Source organism: Mercenaria mercenaria, chromosome 5 (genome assembly GCF_021730395.1).
Source record: "Mercenaria mercenaria strain notata chromosome 5, MADL_Memer_1, whole genome shotgun sequence".
NCBI lineage: Eukaryota > Metazoa > Mollusca > Bivalvia > Venerida > Veneridae > Mercenaria > Mercenaria mercenaria.
The window spans coordinates 86,882,549-86,902,652 of record NC_069365.1 but is presented as its reverse complement, the minus strand read 5'-3'; the positions used below and the strand labels follow the sequence as shown (position 1 = coordinate 86,902,652).

General features: G+C 35.0%; 1 protein-coding gene and 1 non-coding gene across 2 annotated transcripts; one reads left to right on the top strand and one right to left on the bottom strand.

Annotated features, from left to right (window-relative positions):
• Window positions 1–3,030: 3,030 nt before the first annotated feature.
• Window positions 3,031–3,103, bottom strand: Trnat-agu (transfer RNA threonine (anticodon AGU)). Its single transcript has one exon. It is a non-coding gene; the product is annotated as a tRNA-Thr (tRNA).
• A 2,976-nt stretch (window positions 3,104–6,079) lies between these two features.
• Window positions 6,080–8,636, top strand: LOC123557847 (uncharacterized). Its single transcript, XM_045349582.2, has 2 exons — window positions 6,080–6,953; window positions 7,818–8,636. Exons 1-2 carry the CDS (start codon window positions 6,855–6,857, stop codon window positions 8,193–8,195), a joined length of 477 nt encoding a protein of 158 aa, XP_045205517.2. The 5' UTR covers window positions 6,080–6,854; the 3' UTR covers window positions 8,196–8,636.
• Window positions 8,637–20,104: the final 11,468 nt, after the last annotated feature.

The following is a 20,104-nucleotide window of genomic DNA, read 5'->3' as shown; positions in this document are numbered from 1 at the left end:
ATGGCCCTTTCACGCTTCCGTAGAACCAACATTTATTACACGAAACTCATTTTGAAGATATTTCTGAAATGTCTACGTCTGCAGCTCTCAAATACGGTTATATCTTACATCTGAGGCATATACTGACACTCTCAGACAGCATCAAAAATGACATTTTCAGCGATTTGATGAACTTCCAAAATTATCAATGTACCCTTGGTACGTACCGGACCCCTGTGGGATTTCTGTTTATCCAGAGCTCAAATATTTTTTTCATAGATTAAAAGCTGACATGCTGCACTGACGCCCAGGTAATTTCAATTCGTAATAAAATGCTGAAAATTGGCTCCCCAATAGCAAAAAAAAAATACATTTAGACGGGGGGATCCCTGCGCGTGACCCCTGACTATCTACGAATCAAAATGCGGCTTTCGTTTTTAAGTTTAGCATTTCTACTTTCATTTTATTTACTTCCGGAAATAGCTGAAGGTCGAGTGACGTCATTTTCTGTGTTGTCAAAAACATACATATGCCTGGCGAGATTGCATAAATATGTGCTGGCCGTCCTAAGGCTATCAGAAGGCATGCAGCGTGCAAACAATTCTGATCGTTTGGATCTGTGAATGTTTGCGCTAGGTGGGTTCCTCATTTGCTCACTGAGGAACAAACGATACAACGCCTTAAATGTGCCTTGGAACTTTTGAAAACATAAAAAGGCTGTGACATTCGGGTTATATTTTAAATTACCTTACTAATAAGTGACGAAACCTGGGTGCACATGTTTGAGCCAAAGAGAAGGGCTGATTATAAGCAATGGAAGCGAAAAGATAAAAAAACGCCCATATATTGCCAAGAGAACCATAAGTTTGAAACAGATGTTGTGCGTAATTATCTTCAATTCTAGTGCACCAGTCGTTCAAGTGCCTTGTCCACCTGGTCATAATGATACTGGACGATTCTACAAAAACTCTTACTGAAAATGTGAAAAATGTTTGTAGTGTAGCATTGAAGGTTCCATGTGCACCGCCGTATGAACACATCTGAGGATGTCTCTAAATTGTTTTTGTACTTTTAACATGTGTAAATGTTGAGTTCTGCTCAACCCGGGGCTAGAGGGCGTGGACGGTAGCATGCATTTCCACTACCGTCCTTGAACAGGCTCAATCAAACCGAGCCTGCAACATTTTCGTTTTTGTTGTGTTGAGCGACCTGTGGAGTTTCCACTTTTTCTATTTCTGGTAAGGTTAACTGCTCCCCGCAACATAACTGAAATACTGTTGAAAAACGATGCTAAACCCAAAACAAAACAAAACATAAAAAATCAATTATATTATTCGATATACGTGCGTTTCACGTGGAGTTTCTAGATTTAAACCGATATATAATGATATATTTCTTTATTGAAAGGACATTAGGAGGTAATTATCATTCGAAGGGCAAATACTCCAACTGTCTCGGACTGATATCAGCATTTGGATAGTCTCTATTGTCAAAAATCCCTTCTGGGGCAGTAAGTCTGGAAACTTTATACTAGTGCAAAAAAAATGATCCTAAAATACAATTTTGAAAAATGCCAGGGAAGGGTAGAGCGAATTTATAATAAATACCTAACACTACATCATGCAACCTTTTTCGTTTATTGATTCTTTTGTTTTAATGATCAAAACAAGGGAAAAAATCGGTATTTGAAGCAGAAACGCCCAAATTGCACACATGGCACTACCTGTTCCGTATTATCTGCAAACGACTGATCTATTTTATTAAAGAAAAACGTACCGGGACAACAAACCTGCCACTATATATGACCCTATATTATTGTACCTTCTTGTTGTGATAGAAACATGAAAGCCTTGGAGACTGTTAATTGAAAACAAAATGTCAATAAAAATAATCTTATTAATCTTTAGTCTGCTAGCGGCAAGTGATTCTGTCTTTGAGACCAGTGCACCTCAAGATCAGCCTGCACATCCGTGCAAGCTGATTATGGTCTGCACTGTTCACTGTTCAGTCAGTAAATTTTCATTCGAGTAATAAATGGTACAGTCCAAATTTAGTAGTAATAAATGGTACAGTCCAAATTTAATGATGGGTCATTCCATTTTAGAAATTTATCATTGATAGATCTTATATAATCTGAATGGTCAGTGTGAGTGGATACAGGTTGAATAAGAACTGCTTGTTCATAGATAATTCATCCGCATTGTTCATGAACGGGACTATTTTGTGTAGCACATGAACATCCTTTGGATGTGATTCGGAATAAAATAAAGATACTATATGATTGTCAGAAATACACTTGTAAATTTGGTAGCGGGATAAACCCGCAACCAAAAATATCATTTCCTCTGAGTATTTGGATTGACGTGGTTTTATTTACCACATTTTGTTTGAGCGGCCATTGAGCTTCTCTATTTTTAGAAAGTATTATTTGGTTTTAAACAGTATTTATTGATATAATTACAATTGTTAGAGTTTAACAAATATACAAACATTGAGGATTGAGTAGAAGCTATAAGCCTTTTTATAGAAATTCTCTCCCTTTAAAAGTATTAGTTGAGTGCTTGGGTACTTAAATAGAGTTTCTTTCCTATAATTCAAAAAGACAATATTTATGCATGAAAAAAAAACTTGCTTGTGTAATGCGTATTTTATGTATTTCTATCACATATTAAAACGTTTCTGTATTTTCATACATGTAGGAGCAAACGGTATTGACTGCATGACGCAATTTTACCTCTGTGTGTAACCTTGCTTTTTTTTAATTATCGCTAACATGAGCAGTTTGGAATGCCTTATCCGATTAAGCAGACAACACTTAAGTAGACTCTCTCTCTGTTATAAAAATACTCTTTTTTTTTCAAAAAAAGTATTGTACACGTTGACGTGTAATGGGCATAATCAAACATTTCTTATCTAAATACACATATCCAAATCTGATTTCAAATCTCCACGGTATCTATCGAACGCGTTAATAGTCGCACCACTAGAGTAGTCGTGAGGTTTATCATGGACATTTTAAAAAAAATCATGTTTTGATAAAAAAATATCAAAAGGCTCCAGAGGGGATCAAACCCTCGACCTCCTTTTTACTAGACAGGTGCTCTAACCGCAGAGCTATGGAGCCAGATGTTTGTGTTCACGTTAAACAGGATAAAAAAGTTTTTGATATGTGTCAAGAAATGTGCAAATAGCTCTCTCGATCTCTGCGAAAAAAAAATTATTGCGACGTATAATTTGATCAAAATAGGCAAGGACGTGCCAACTGAAACCAGTACTGAAATAAAATGCCATTGCACCCAAAGGTATACTTCGGGAACAATGGTACCAATAGGGAAAATATACCAGCCCATTTCAGTCGCGCATTTCTCACATTTACGCGCTGTTGGACAAATATGTAATATGCATATTGGACAATTGATAATGTATCGTGCACCAGTCACATTTTTTTCAATGCTTTTAATTGCTGAGACACTCTACGTATTTTATGATTCGTTATTGATTTAAGAAATGCTTCGATAACGTCAACCTTGGATAGCCCTTTACTTATCCGGCGGGCAGTCTGTCACGCTTAAGTACTGGTTTTTGTTCTGTTCTTGCATATGCCCAAATACTGCGTTTAGCTTTTGTCCGTAATCATTGACTTGGCACTCATTAATCTTGTGTTTGTCGTTATTTTGCACGTTTTTTTGTATCCTGAAAATAATTACACTAATAACAATAACCGAACAATAAAGGGCCTCTCGATATTTTCACCTACCCGCATTTTATTATTTTCTTTATTGCCAGAGTCAAAACAGTACAACCACGTCTCATCACCTGTAACAATTTCTTTAATACGCTTAGATTCCTTTCTTTATATGTGACGAGCAGTGCGGAAGTTTTTTCTACCCTTTCCTTCTTTTTGCTCAGGAGTCAATAAATTCGGTTTGCAGCGCGCACAAACCTTACTCAGGTTAATGAGAAAAACCGCTGACGAATTAAGACCCGATATTTCCCCTAGCAGCTCCCATTTGCATCTTGCATCTTTCTCGATTATCACTTTCACAGCATCAATGACTTTGTCAGACACAGAAGTGAATGACCTCATCTTTGATGCCGATTAAGAGAGATACCAATCGGGTAATAGTACGGTATGGCAGCACACTTTCCCCGTACACTTCGTCTTTAATTTCTGATGGGCCGATGTCTCTGCTCCATGCAAAAATTGCAGCTAAATTCAGCCAGCCATTCTTTTAAGCCAGTATGATACACTACATGTATTTCAACTGTTAATTAATGTGCTTTTGCACGTGATTTTAGTGCAATTTCCGGTCATTTGGACTAAAAAATTCAGTACTCTTTCCATTGATTGATATGCCACACGTATGGGTGCACGTGCAATTGTGAAAATACTGGATTGTTGTCACTACTTTTCAAACGCTCATCGTACTAATAAACTTTGATAATGTGGCAGTTGAGTCCAATAAGTCCAGGGATGTTCAAAGATAATCCGCCATAGATCTATTGCAAAGCAATTATTGGATTTACCTGTATTGGACAATAAACAGTGTCGATTGTATTCAGGTCAACTGCCACATTATCAAAGTTTATTAGTACAGTCCATAAAATAAACAAATGTGTTTGTAAACATGGACGGATCCAAACGGAAGTGGAAGAAGCATTTTATAGAAAAATACAATACATATTCGTAGCCCTGACCAACCTATAAACCGGGCCAGTCTATTTTATAAGTACAACAACACGGTTGACACATTTAAACGAGTTGTACGTAGCAGACTGTTAAAAAGTAGAGTATTTCTTTCAATGAATGACCGATAAGTCATGATAAGTGTGACAATATTCCCGTTTGTTAGATTTACAGATCAAATAAAAATGATATTTTCACACAGACGACTCTAACCCACATCCCCGAGATCGGTAGCCGAACGCTATATCTGTATATGTGACATGATGCTAATAAAGAAATGTATATTACTGTTTCGTTGTTGTTTTCCCCAGTAGTTATATCGTTATTTAGGTTCTGACACCAAACATTAATTGAAGGAAACATGCGAAATATTCATGAGTACCGGGTCAATACTTACAGAAAATACTCATCTGTACAGGATTAGTTGTTTGTTTAGGTTCCACAGATATAACTGCGTCTATGTGGGCGATATTTTTATATATTTTCAATCTCTGGTGACTTACCGTTAGTATGAAATGGTTGAACTTTCTATATAAGTTTTACTTTAGGTGCACGAGAACAAAACCAAGGAAAATATATTTTCCGCTAAAACACAAAAAAAAAATATAACGAAGAGTTTGGTACGGCCTCACTTTCTTCAGAAAAGAATTGGTGTGGCCTTAACAACGACCTGGAGATACTTGAAGACCTGCTCCAGTCCTACCCTTTTAACCTTAAAGACGCACCACAAAATAACTGCATTCTTTTGTATTTCCATGATTGTAATTATACATGATTTACATGAAAGGCATGAGATATACAATAATTCAGTTTCAAATTGACAATGACATATATTAGGCCGAAACAATGTGTTTAAAGTCTTAACATTTTATTGAATTAATGTAGTAATATGTACATAAATCAGTGCATTTAGTTAAATTCCAATCACACTTTGTTTCTACAGTGTAAGACAGTTATTCATCTATATTCTTAAAACTATGCTGAAAAGAGATTGACTGAATAAGTTTGCAGATAAAGTTGTAAAAAATGATTTTTTCAGGAAGGGTATAAATTGTCCAGATGAAAACTTGTAGTATAGCTGTATATAACCTGTTCTTAATATCAGAATGAAGTTTTTGAGGGCGAAACACGCAGATCACTAGGTCGTGGTGGGTCTTTGAATTGTCACTGAAAAAGTATGAAAATCCTTACTATGAACAGTGAAGTCTGTCAAAATAGAGCCTATTTTATATAAATTCTATATAAAATATTTGTGGTTTTTGCGTGCTAAAGTGTAGCGCGTGTCTGTTAACTGTTATCTATTGTAATCATGGGTTGCATACACACAATAGAATTTGAATAGCCGCGGAGCAGGGCTTGAAATCAATATAAACGAGATAAAATTGTAAACACACTTTTATCGGGTAGTTAAACACAGCTATGCATTATCAGAGTGACTTAGTAGTTGTGAAGATGTCGTCAACATGTGAATCAATACCGGTACTTTATATTAAAGCATACAATAACTTTGATGTTGGTTTTAAAATTGGAAATACATTCAAGCATTTTATACAAGAGCATGTAAAGACCAAAACAGCGAAACTACTATATTCCTTCTACAAAACTGAAGAAGGAAGAAAGCTGTATAATGCAGCTGTCGAAACAACGGAGAGATGTTATCCTCATATTGTGGAAGAAATTAGGGGAATGGCCGAAGGATCAGGCGTGTCATTCGAAAGACTGTTTCTACAGGATATGGTTTCGGAGATAATTTTGAACCATTCGAACAAGACAAAGGACAAAGAAATTGACCAAGACATCGAAATTGCTGGATGTACAGACATAATGGTGAATACATCAGATTGTAGAATTCTTGCACATAATGAAGACTGGGGAACGGAGGTTGAAAACATGATGTATATGGTCGATGTAGATCTAGACAAAAGCGCATTATGTAAAGTTGACAACAGTAAAAACATAAAAAAAAAAACAAGAAACTATAAACCAGGTAACTGCAAGACGAAACGAAAGGTATCTCGCATGCATATTTCCAGGGTATCTTGCTGGGAATACATTTTATGTCAATAAAACATTTGCCGTATCAATTGATTCTCTCGTGCCAAAGAAAGTAAATCATGGTGCTGTTCCAGTTGATATACTTCTCCGTGCCTTAATTGGATGTGAAAGTATAGAAGAGTGTGTCGCTGTTATGAAGAACGATCCTATAGGCTGCTCATATGGAATAAACATCAACATTGCAAGCAGAAAGTCAGACGATATGTGGACGTTGGAAGTCTATCCAGATAATGTAAATAAATGTTTCAATATGACTTTTTTGTGTAAAATTATTTGCTATTTTGCATCATTGTTCAGATATTTTCCGCTTCTCTCCTTCCTACCATTATGATTACTTTAAATAAAAATGCATAACATTTTAACGCACATTTCAACAATGTATCTTATCTCTTATTACATTCTATCCAAAGTTTGTTCATATTAACTCAATATTTCATTACTGATATCTTCAATGATATAACATACATTGACGGTTATCTTCAAGGACACGTTATCTGGATAAAATAAATGAAGATAAACGTTTGGCACATATATAAGGTTTAGAAATGAACCCGTAACGACAATCGGTAAACTGCGTATTCTCTGTACAGTATGGAAATTCGGCATTCTCCGGTTTTGATGCACGTTAAACTGTATGTCCGAAGAAATTAATAATAGCCCAACGAGAAAATATAATCACATCACTCATTACGGATACTGTACACTGGTTTATTTTCAAATAGCGTGTAATCAAGTCTGGTATGGTTTTCATGTGTATTCATGATTAATGTACAGCATATGTTAGTAATAATATTCATAAACACATAAATTCTACAGGATAAAACGATCATAAATAGCTTGTACATTTAAAACGATCATATTGATACACGTTGTATATTTTACAGGGTTAGATGATTATGAAGTCGTTGTATTATATAAACGCGTTTTAAATTACTTGGTAAAACGGTCGTTAACATGTTGCATATTTTACAGGATAAAATATTCATTAACATGTTGTTTATCATAAACACGTTTTATATTACTTGGTAAAACGGTCGTTAACATGGCGCATATTTTACAGAATAAAATGATCATAAACACATGGTATCTTTTACAGGATATAACAGTCGTGGATGTGCAGCACATTTCATATTCAAACAGCGTCAATAGAGACTCGTACTACGTACATACAAATTATTACAAGCATGTTAACGATGCGGAGGAAACACCAGGATTAGACGGTTCAAAAGCTAGAGAAGCAACTGCAAGTCAAATGTCTGTACCAACATGTCTCCAAGACGTCTGTAATATTTTGGGAGATACGTCCAGTACGATAGAGCCCATCTACCGAACACCTGGGAGCAGCTTTAAAAGTAAAAATGTTGCAACGATCGCATCTGCAGTGTTTGATATGAATGAAAGCGTTCTTTGTGTTTATCTTACGAATCCGAAAACTGCGAAACGTCCATGTTTATCTTTGCCATTTGTTCAATAACTTTATATTTTATTCCAAATGTAGTTGTCATTTCTCTTACTTTGTGAACAGTTACAAAATACTGAATACAGGCCCGGTTCCAGACATATTTGATCGGAAGGATGGGGTGGGGGCAATAGTTGTGAACGAAGCTCAAAATGCCGGGTGGGGGTAGATATAGGAGGGGGAGGGGGGTCTCCCATCATTGTAGGGGGATCAGGAGGTCTGTCCCTAGAAAACTTTGAAATATAGGTATGGAATGGCGGCCTCTGGTGCATTTTTGGATCTGACTGTTTAGAAATATTATTTCTTACTTCGATGAGTATAGGTCACTTCTCAGCCAACTGGTTGTGTGTGTTGGGGTTGGGGGAGGGGAGCATGGACCCCCTGGACCTGGGCCTGAAATATTACATACATACATGTACATTGTACCAGCTTAGGAATAAATATTTCATAAACCTACCAACAACAATTTCTTTATCATCCATCCCTTTCTTATTTCTCATTCTGCGTGATTTCTGAAAGCAAAAGGTGATATTCAGCATTATACATTCCGAATCAGTTTATCTCATTCATACTGCGTTACTGTCCAATATATTTAAGTACTGAACATTATGTTTTCCGTATTGAAAGATGCAACATTTTTCTCGAATTATCACGTTTTATGGTAGAATATGGCGGCAAATTCAGAACATGTCACGCGCTCTAACGTACCATAAAACATGTAAAATATTTATATTTTGTCTTAGAGTGCGCGCTAACACGACTAAATAAAACTAACAACGATAACTTGATATAGAGCGCAACAGAACAAAACATTTTATTTCGCGTTTGACTGGTTGCCATTGACAACATTTCGATTCGGAGTGTTGGTGAGCGCGCCTAGACGAAATAAAATGTTTTGCGCCTGCAGCTATGTTGCACACTGTATTGTGATCTAACCAACGCGAGAAAACGAAGCATTTAACATTGTCTTTGCGAACGCGTTAACACGCCAAACTGAAGTATTTGTCAATGGCATGTACGCCAATGAGCAAGAACGAATAATGTCATTTCGCCATTTTCTACTCAAGCAGCATTGTTTCGTCATTGTTTACTGTTAGTTTCTTTTTGTCGCCATGGCTCGCGAACCAAAACGCCACATCAAATGTCTAAAATTTCTTTATGGCGCTTTGGCGTCCGCACCAGAATGACCCCTCAAGTTGTTAGCTCAATCATGTCAATAGCGTAGATCAACGGATCGTGATTTCGATCCCCGGACGGGCTTATGTTCTCCGTAACGATTTGATAAAAGACATTGTTTGATTCATGTGGAAAGTTGGCAGTTACTTGCGAAGAACAGGTTTGTACTAGTACAGAATTTAGGAAACACTGGTACGAGGTTCCTGCAAGAAGTTCTGTCACTAATGTGCTTACTAGTTTTAGGTACATGTGTGTTTAGAACGCTTCACTGCGCTTGAATGGTGTGTCCGAAAGCTAACGATATCCGCTTATTTCGTACGAATTGATTTTCAATTGACCGAGTTATTTTCAAATTGATATATATGCAGTCATATACACTGACCAATTTACTTGTCACATTGTAAAATGAACAAAAAAACTAAAATTCGTAGCTATATTTAATGCTGCATTAGGCTTCATATAGATTCAAAGCATATATTGAATGAAATGTGTGGTGTATATGGACGTCAGAAATTATTTGTCGAAGATGATACCCGTTCTGGTAGGCCTAAAACCTCTGTTATCAAAGGCAAACACCGCTGCTGTAAAAGCTGTGGTCGAACAGGTTGGGGGATTGCGTACTGGCATATCAGAAGGCATGCAGCGTGCAAACAATTCTGATAAAGCGTTTGGATCTGAGAAAGTTTGCGCTAGGTGGGTTCCTCATTTGCTCACTGAGGAGCAAACGATACAACGCCTTAAATGTGCTTTGGAACTTTTGAAAACATAAAAAGGCTGTGACATTCGGGTTATTTCTAACTTACTAATAAGTGATGAAACCTGGGTGCATATGTTTGAGCCAAAGAGAAGGGCTGATAATAAGCAATGGAAGCGAAAAGATAAAAAACGCCCATATATTGCTAAGAGAACCTTAAGTTTGAAACAGATGTTGTACGTAATTATCTTCAATTCTAGTGGACCAGTCGTTCAAGTGCCTTGTCGACCTGGTCATAATGTTACTAGACGATTCTACAAGAACTCTTACTGAAAAAATGAAAAAAGTTTTACAATAAGAAACGTTCAAGCAAAGGCTGGTCAGGAGTACATCTTATACAAGACAACGCCTCCTCTCACAAGTGCGATGTTGTTAAGTCTTTTTGCTTCTGAAAAGGTGGAAGTCTTATTCACCTGACCTAAGTCCCTGTGACTTTTTTATTTCCAAAGCTGGAAAAGTGCTTTCTGGAAAGAAATATAAGTCCAGAAGTTTTCTTGGCAGCGCCATTTATCAGTGTCTCAAACAGATACCGAAAAAAGACTATTTATCTGCTTTTCGCGATTGTGTAAAAGGTTACAAAAATGAGTTTCGGTAAAGGGGTCATGCTTTGAAGGTTTGTAAGAAAAATGTTTTTGATAAAACGTAGCACTTAAGAAAACCAAACCCAATGACAGAACATTTTACAGGAACCTCGAAAGGTTAACTGCTCCCCGACACATAACTGAATACTGTTGAAAAACGACGCTAAACTCAAACAAAACAAAACATACAAAATTAATTAAATTTTTCGATATACATGGGTTTCACATGGAGTTTCTAGATTTAAACCGATATATAGTGATATATTGCTTTTATTGAAAAGACATTAGAAGGTAATTACCATTCGAAGGGCGAATACTCCGACTGTCTCTGACTGATATCAGCATTTGGATAGTCTCTCTTGTCTAAAATCCTTTCTTGGGCAGTAAGTCTGAAAAGTTTTTACTAGTGCGAAACAATCATCCTAAAAATACAATTTTGAAAAAATGTCAGGGAAGGGTAGAGCGAATTTGTAATATTAAATACTTAGCACTTCATCATGCAACCTTTTTCGTTTATTGATTCCTTTGTTTTAATGATTAAAAAAACGAGTAAAATTCCGGTATTTGAAGCAGAAACGCCCAGATTGCACACTTGGCGCTACCTGTTCCGTATTATCTGCAAACGACTGATCTATTTTATTAAAGAAACAACGTACCGGGACAACAAACCTGCCACTATATATGACCCTGTATTAGTGTACCTTCTTGTTGTGATAGAAACATGAAAGCCATGGAGACTGTTAATTGAAAAAAAATGTCAATAAAAATAATCTTATTAATCTTTAGCTAGTCTGGCTACCGACTAGATAATCTTTTTTTTAGAAAAAAATATTTCATTCATATATTCTGACTTCATCAGTCTTGGCTCTTATGTTTTGAGAAGAAAAGGGACATAATTATACAAAATTTGAATAGTCTCAAGAGTTCTCTCCTATGAACAAAACATACGGTCTGAACACAGACTAATCTTTAGCCTGCTAGCGGCAAGTGATTCTGTCTTTGCGACCAGTGCACCTCAAGATCAGCCTGCACATCCGTGCAAGCTGATTATGGTCTGCACTGTTCGCTGCCCAGTCAGTAAATTTTCATTCGAGTAATAAATGGTATAGTCCAAATTTATTGATGGTCCATTCCATTTTAGAAATTTAGCAGGCTAAGGGTTATAATGCTTAGTAAAGGGATTGCATCTTGTTGGTTGGTTTCTTTTTAATACTTTTTTTTCAGTAAAATGATAGATCTACGGTTTTATTCAGGGCGTTACTTATTCATGACGGGATTTATTATATCTAAGCAAAATTAACCGCACAAAAGAAGTCATCAGTCTATACTAAATAGAATGCTTGACATTTTTCTTACATTTTATCAAAAGCTGTATAAAATTTTCACTTTCACTGAAGGGTGTATTCGTGATCTTTCAAGCTATTATTATTTATCATCAGTCAGTAATATAAAATGAGATTCAGCGTGAAATATTAGGTACATTTATGCAAAAAATGTCGTTTTACCTTATCGTACCAGGCGCTGAGGTATGAGACAAAAATGGTTCAAAATAAGATTCATACGCACGTAGCTTTGCGGGGATTTTTTACATTTTGCATAAAATTCAGAGCCTTTAAATCACCTTTTTGACATCAAATAGAATAATGTGTTTCTTACAAACAGTGGTTTGAAAATATGGTTAAGCTGTTGAACTGCTGATACTCAAATGATTCATTATTGATCACATGTGAAGCAAACGAAATTAATTAACATACCTTTTAGTAATGCTGTCATGCCATTACATGGATGTATTCAATGATGACAAAAGCAGCGCAAAGGAAGAAAATTCATTTTTTTTTGCACATACGAGTAAGCTAATACATTTATAAAATATCTGATCAAAATAGAAAAAATTGTATAAAGATACCGTCTGAATTTTAGTAATATACCGGATCAAAATATTTTGAGAGAAGTCAAACACAGTGTGGGTTTGATCCAAATATTTTTGAAAATTAATCATGTCTTGAAATATATTTATGAATTAGAATATTTAAAATGAAGATTTCAAGTGACTCAATATCATTATTCTTTTCATTGTTTTCACTTATCAAAACGATGTAAATATTTCGTTTCCGGTCTGCATTCGGTCTTATTTTATCCAGTGATATTGCTATAACACAAAACACTTGAAAACTGCAAGATTATCTCATGAATGTTTTAACCATTTTTCACAGTTTTTGTCTATATACAAAAATAACCTTGAGTAAGAAGATGAATAAACTTTTGCATTGTTCGAGATCGTGACGGTATATGTCGAGACAGAATATAAACGAATATATTAAACAGCCAAGTGTTGTAATCTTTTTATATTACAGACTTCCGCTTAGGCCAGTGCTAGGTTTTGGGAGATGGGGATGAGGTGGGGCGAGGATGATACACGCTTTATTATCTCTAAAGAACACTAATTCGATTTTGCCACAATTTTGTTTGGTTGTATTCTATGAGTCTAAGAGCTCTCAGTTCAGGTTATGTAAGTAGTAGAAAATGTTTTATCTACTGTACAGCTGACAATCTGTTAAGTGCATCTATGCAATTACTAGTGACATGTCAATATTATAAGTCGCTCTAAACATGTTTATTTGCTATGTTGGAATGTACATTGTAAATGTTTTTCTGTCGGCCGTAAGTTGTTTTAAACATTTAGCAAGAAAGTGAATGTTTTTACAAACATGTACATAATAATATACAAAAGGCTCAGAAAAAAAAACGCAAACTGAAAACTGTTAAATGCTTAGGACAAGTCATGAACTGTGCAGAATCATTGTACTTATTTTTGCAAAGCATCCATCTTGTTTGCGGTAGATCGCTGATTCTACCTAGATACAGAGTCATTTCTGATTTAATGCCTAGAGCGACCACTGGCGCCAGACCAGAAAGAAAATGCCTCTGTACATATTATACCCTACCCCTAGGTATTCTATAAGAACCATGGTCATGAACGGGAAAATATACTAACCCGTTTCAATCGTAAATTTCTCAACTTATACGCGCAGTTCGGTGAATGGGTACCTAGTATATTGAACAAGCGATAATTTATCTTCCATCGTGCACCAGTCACATTGTCTTAATATTCCATATTGCTGAGATTATCAACATATTTTATGCTTTCATCAACGTTACAGAAAAAACTTGCTTGACCTTCCCTAATGAACATTCGGTCTAGAGGTCACGGCAGTGTGCACATGTTTGGCGAAATGTAAACAAACAAAAACAGAATTTTAAAAAAAATCACATTTTTACAATAAAACCCGAAATGATGAATGAAATTCATCTTGTATATGATTTTCAATTTGAAATCGTACATTGGTCTGCATCTGTTCTGTTTATTTTATTCATTTTGCACATTTATGCGGCATTTTCACATTTCAGCGAACACGTGTAGCAAAATGACGATTGACGTACATTTTCACATTAGCCAGTCAGAATGGTTTTGTAATCAAGAACGGAACTTCACCAGGGAAGTTCAAGCAAGTTTTTTGTGTAACGTTGAAATAACTATAAACTACGCGTTGTTTTTCTAAGATAAGATGTATTGAAGAAATGTGACCGGTACACAATGGAAGATAAATTACCACTTGTTTGATATCCATAGTACACATTAACCGAACTGCGTGTTTTAGGTATGAAATGCGCGATTGAAACGGGTTAGTATATTTTCCCCTTCATGACCATGGTTCTTATAGAATACCTAGGAGGTTGGTATTATGTACAGAGGCATTTTCTTTCTGTTCTGGTGCCAGTGGGAGCGACAACTCGAGTTTTCCTTACCATTTATCAGTTGATTAATTAATCAATTAACTGTTAGTTTCTTGAGTTGTGTAAGTAAGTTTTTCGTTGCAGTATGTTATTGTTACTTTAAAACTGTTGGTGTGTAAGGAATTACTGGTATCTGAAACGAAATTTGCAGTTTGCTTTAAAATAGTTGTTCGTAGTGCATCATTACTTGCAACATTCGTCTGTGCAGACCCCTCTAATATCTTTTCCCTTTCAATTGAGATTTATATGGAACTACGAGGGCTGTTCAAAACTAACGTAGATGTTTTTTGTCAAAAGCCGTGTATTGTTTAAAGAACAATGTGAAATATATCATTGTAATTCGCAATCTTTCTGTAATTCGGTCATACATTTTTTGCATGATGTTCGCTGATGGTTTCTCTAATTGCAATAGGCTTTGAAAGCAAAAAGCATGGATCCTGACCAGACTGCGCGGATGGTCTGGATCCATACTGGTCGCAATTGCAATATGTTGGTTTTCTTATGGTACGGCTCAATTATCTGCTTTTAGGTAGATCAAATTCTCTTTTTTCTAGTTTACGAGGTCGCTTCAATTTGTATCGAGGTAATTGGTCACACTTTCCTAAGATAAATAAACACCTTGGGGGAAAGGAAACATAGCACTTGGTCTATATATTCCAGCTATTACGTAAGTACTAGGTATTTTGTGTTAGTGTTATTTATTACTATCAATCTGATTAACCAGTGACATTGTTTTCATGTAAATACACATGCAATGTATTATCCCTAGAGTAACCAGAATTTACTCTGATTGATCCACGGGATTTATTCTCTGTAATATTAATTATTAACATTTGTTGATTGCTCTATACAACGGTTTTGGCTTTTTTCCATTTCTCGTCTTGCTAGTTAGCGAAAAGCACCTCTTTTATTCATTAAAATGTATACAAACGACTCGACCCGACTCGACTCGACCTGACTTCTTTCCATTTATCACCTGGATCAATATAACAACGATATGTTTATGCATTGAATACTTGTTAATTAATTGTGTGGGAGTACTACCTTGTATTTGCCTAACTAATTCGGTTATCGGCTTAATATCCCAGTATTGCATGATTTCATAAGCGACCCTGTTTTGACAGAAAACCTTAAACCTTTAATGCTACGTTTACGTCCGAAACGTTTTACCATTAATACTTTTTACTGTATTTTGCAACATCGTTTACATTATAACACACTTTGTATTTGGGGCCTCTTTGGCGTGGTTAAGATGTCTGGCTTCAAATCACCGCGCCGAGTCCGAGCAGGGTTGATGAATTATTCATGTGAGGCAGCCATCCTTCCCAGGTGCCCGCCCGTGATGAAATAATGCACGGAGAAGCACTTTGGGTTTTCCTCCACCATCAAAATCTAGAACGCCGCCATATGACTTACGAGTGTGTATGAGCCATGTTAAACCCAACAAAAACACAAACTACTTGTGATCGATTGTTATTCAATTCATATAGATTTCTTCACTAATTTCAACACAGATGTGTTGTTGTTTAGTTGTCATCAACAAATTGCATTCGTATCAACAGTACAAACAATATTATCTTAAACCCTCATATCAAATATATATACCAGTTTTAGGGCATATGCTTTTTATCTTGTAAGACAAAACTATAGTTTCGAGCAGGAAACCTTACAAGTGCACAAACTATAGTATCAATTATCAGTTTCAGATGTACATTTATGGAGAAGTTAGTCACGTTTACAATGTACAATAATATTATATTCTTTTTAGATAATAATTCCCCAATAAAAAAACTTCTATCATGACAGTGGCAAGATAATATGGACACAAAGTTTTAAATGGTGCAATATTTAAAAATAAGTCTATTAAATTTCTCTAAATAGTAAAGCTTTGGTTGTCATTCGTTGGCGTCGGCATCGGCGTCCGCAACACAACAGTTATGTATGTAAGCATGCCCTCACATCTAGCTTATTGCTTTAAATTTAACTTTGACATTATGGTTAAAGTTTTGCATGTTAGCACGATTATTAGAAACTGCTGAGCCGAAAACTTTCAAACGACACACAAGCAGCCTTTACTGGCAAGGACAATTAACATAACTCTAGCTTTTATTTTGTCAAAATTATGCCTTAACATAGAAAATGTTTGTGAAGGTTTTAATTTAAGCATATGTTGCACAGAAGGTTTTATTAGTCTGGCTGATACCTTGTCGATATGATGCCCTTTTGATCTTAGAAAAGTTTGAAAAACTTTTTGTAAGTAAACTATTACAATATTGAAGGATTTCCAACAGTCGAGCGCGCTGTCATTAGTTAACTTTTCTATAATTTTACACGCGTGTTTCTTAACTTTTTTTTAAATGTAGAAATGCATATTACTGATATACACAATCATAATTTTTATATATTCTGTAGGGTTGTTAATCAATTAGGACTGCGTTCCTGAAATGTTTGGCTCTTCATGAATACTTTGTATCACACTGTTGAGTTCACATTTTTAGTTTGTATCTGAGAAATAATCTTTAAAGAAGTAGATATAGATTGGTGTAATATTGTGATAGCATTATGTGATAACAAGGGTCACCAAGGTCAACTATTTTAGCCTTTAGCTTGCTGCTGGCAAGTGGTTTTGCCTTTGCGACCAGTGCAGACCAAGATCAGCCTGCATATCCGTGCTGTCTGATCATGGTCTGCACTGTTCACTATTAGGTCAGTTAATTTTCAGTGAACACTCCTTCAAATAATAAATGGTATTGCCCAAATTGAATGATGGGCCAGTCTATTTTAGAAATTTAGCAGGGTAGAGGTTAAAATGTCAATGACTTATACTTCCTTAAGATTATACGCCTTGACATGACCTGAAGTGCTGTGGTGAAGTATATGATTCTTTCTTATATAACTATCATCCTTTATTCGCATAACAATGTAGCTGAACATTATCTTTTACGTTGATCTTTAACTTGATGCAAGCATGTTGGATGTTTATAAGCTTTTTCATTACATAAAGTTTAGCTTCATTTTCACACACTTTTAAGCTATGCATCCATAACCTTTTCCTAGATGTTTGATATACATGCTCACTTTTATATTTCTTTATATCAGGTTCAAGTATGTACACTACTGCTATACTTACATTGTCACGACATTATATCATTTACCTGTCCTTTCCAGGAAAATATGCCAGACAAAATGTAAATCTAACTATGAGTCAGGCGTTGACCTTTGTGAATGAAGACTGAGATAAATAAACGAATAACCGAAAGAGTCTTGTCTTTCATGCAAATCCTTTTCGAATTACTATGATCTAATAAAGGCTTGTGTGTATATGAATGTATATATCTACTATTTTGTAAGTAAAATATGGTCAAAATGATAAACGTCTATAAATGTTATATACATGTAATTAACATTTCTTTTAACAGATAGTTTAAGTTAATATATATTAAAAGATTTCCGGTAAATTATGTGCAACTAAACGTGAATTCTATTAATATGACAGAAATATTCATGCACATCATTATCTTATTGAAAGAAACAACACACATAGTAATTTACAGTAACAAGCTATCGCAAAACATTTGATAAATTGTCTAATCAAAACTGTCAATCGAGGTTCTAATGTGTTCTTTGATAAGATAATTTTGAAATGATGCAATTTATGCATCTTTTTCCATGTAGGTCAAGTTCGTGCAATGTAGCAATCACGCAGGCATTCGTATAATATAGAAATGACGAAGGAATATTATCGTTTTTAGAAATGGTGTTTTTATGTGCCTAACAACAAAAGATAAAAATATGAACGAATATGAGTAAGCACTTACTCTCGTTAGGACCCATTGTATCAAATTAACTGATTACAAAAAAAGATGAATATAATTTTCTGGTTAAAATCAAACGTTGCCCTTGGTGTTTATAGTTCAGCTTGTACGTATTAGCTTTTTTCGCATTTACTTTTGGGTTATTTTCGGTATCAATCAGTGACATTGTTCTCCTGTAATTAAACAGGCGACTGATTATCCCAAGAGTGATAAAAAAATAAAGCTGATTGATAAAGAGCAGTTTTTCCATAATTATACTTAAGTTATTAATATAAGTTTTGTACACAAGGCCTCACTTCTTTCCGTTTATTGTTAATTGATTTATTTCTGCTTCATATCATATATTATTGTTTTTGCTTGTTCTGTTAATTAAAATAGTATTATGCCAAAAGCATACACAGCATTGTTATGTTTCTGAGATTATTTTATGCAAACTATCACCTCAACGCTTTTTTTATTTAAAGATTAGTGTTTGAAATGGCATAAAAGCAGTGTTAGTGTTTGAGTTTTATGAATATCACCTACTTTTTACAGTTATCTTATTATTTCTGTGTATTAATTCCAGTTTTATCAAGGAAAATACGTTTCCAGTTATTACTACACACACTTTAATACACATGTAGTTGGCACTTGAATGACAAAATAGAAATAACAGCGTAATGTCTACTCATGGTAGATAATTATGCACAGCTATTCTCCACTACTTGATATTGTATTGACATATACATTTAGTTTCATGATAAATTCCATGTAACCTTGTTTGCTTGTTCTGTCGATATTTTGATTACATGCCCTAAGTGGTCTCAGACAGAATTGAAATCTTTTTCGTATAGTATATCTTCTTTTGTAAATCTGAACAACATAATGACAGTATATCTATACTTTAATTGAACAGGCTATTATATAAACAAGACAGTGCATCAATTTACAAGATGATTGGATAATTTGACATGAAAGGATTTTTAGTGCATACAATACCATTTTATTGAAGAAAAGAAAACGGTCTCTGAAAAAGGTATCGTTTTCCAATAGAGAAAGGAAAAGGGCAAAAAACTGAGGATACAAATGAAAACAAATGTATTATAAAGAGAAGTAGCATACACAATTTGAAGAAATGTATGTTTTGTCTTACTTCGAATTCCAGGTGCAATGGTGATTGTAGGATGCTTATAAACATTATGGAGAAGTATAAAGAAGTAGTGAAATTAGAAAAGAAAACATACTTAGAGTTTTTTATTTGAATGGGCACAGAGAAACAATAAGGGCGTCAAAGCTTCAGACACTTAGATAGGAAGGGAAGCATAACCAAATATGAAGTCCGCAGGCATGCTGGCCCCACCAGGTCGAGTAGAGTAAATGAACGCCAATTTTGATTTGCCACAGACAACATTTGGAAAAAGGCCGAGTACTTCTATAAAGTCTTTGAATTTAAAAATGGTACTGAATGATAGCCCATACCTACCATAAACCAACCAACAACTTTCACTTTCCTAGTTTTATTATTTTAGTAGATATTGCTATTCTACCGATTCTACCGATTTCCTATGGGAATACTTATTTTTTCATTTTCATTTAAACTATCAGAAAACATCATAGCTGTCTTATAAAAATACTTTTATGGTACATGCTATTTTTTTTGTTTTGAAAAAAAAAGATTATTTAGTTTTCCCACCGGAAAGAATTCCATTGGGAATCCCAAACGAAATTGTTCCCTAGGGAAAAGTTTCCCATTAAATTGATTAAAGACATTGTGTTTGAAATCATTTGTTCTCCACCTCTGATTCATACATGAGGGGAAGTTGA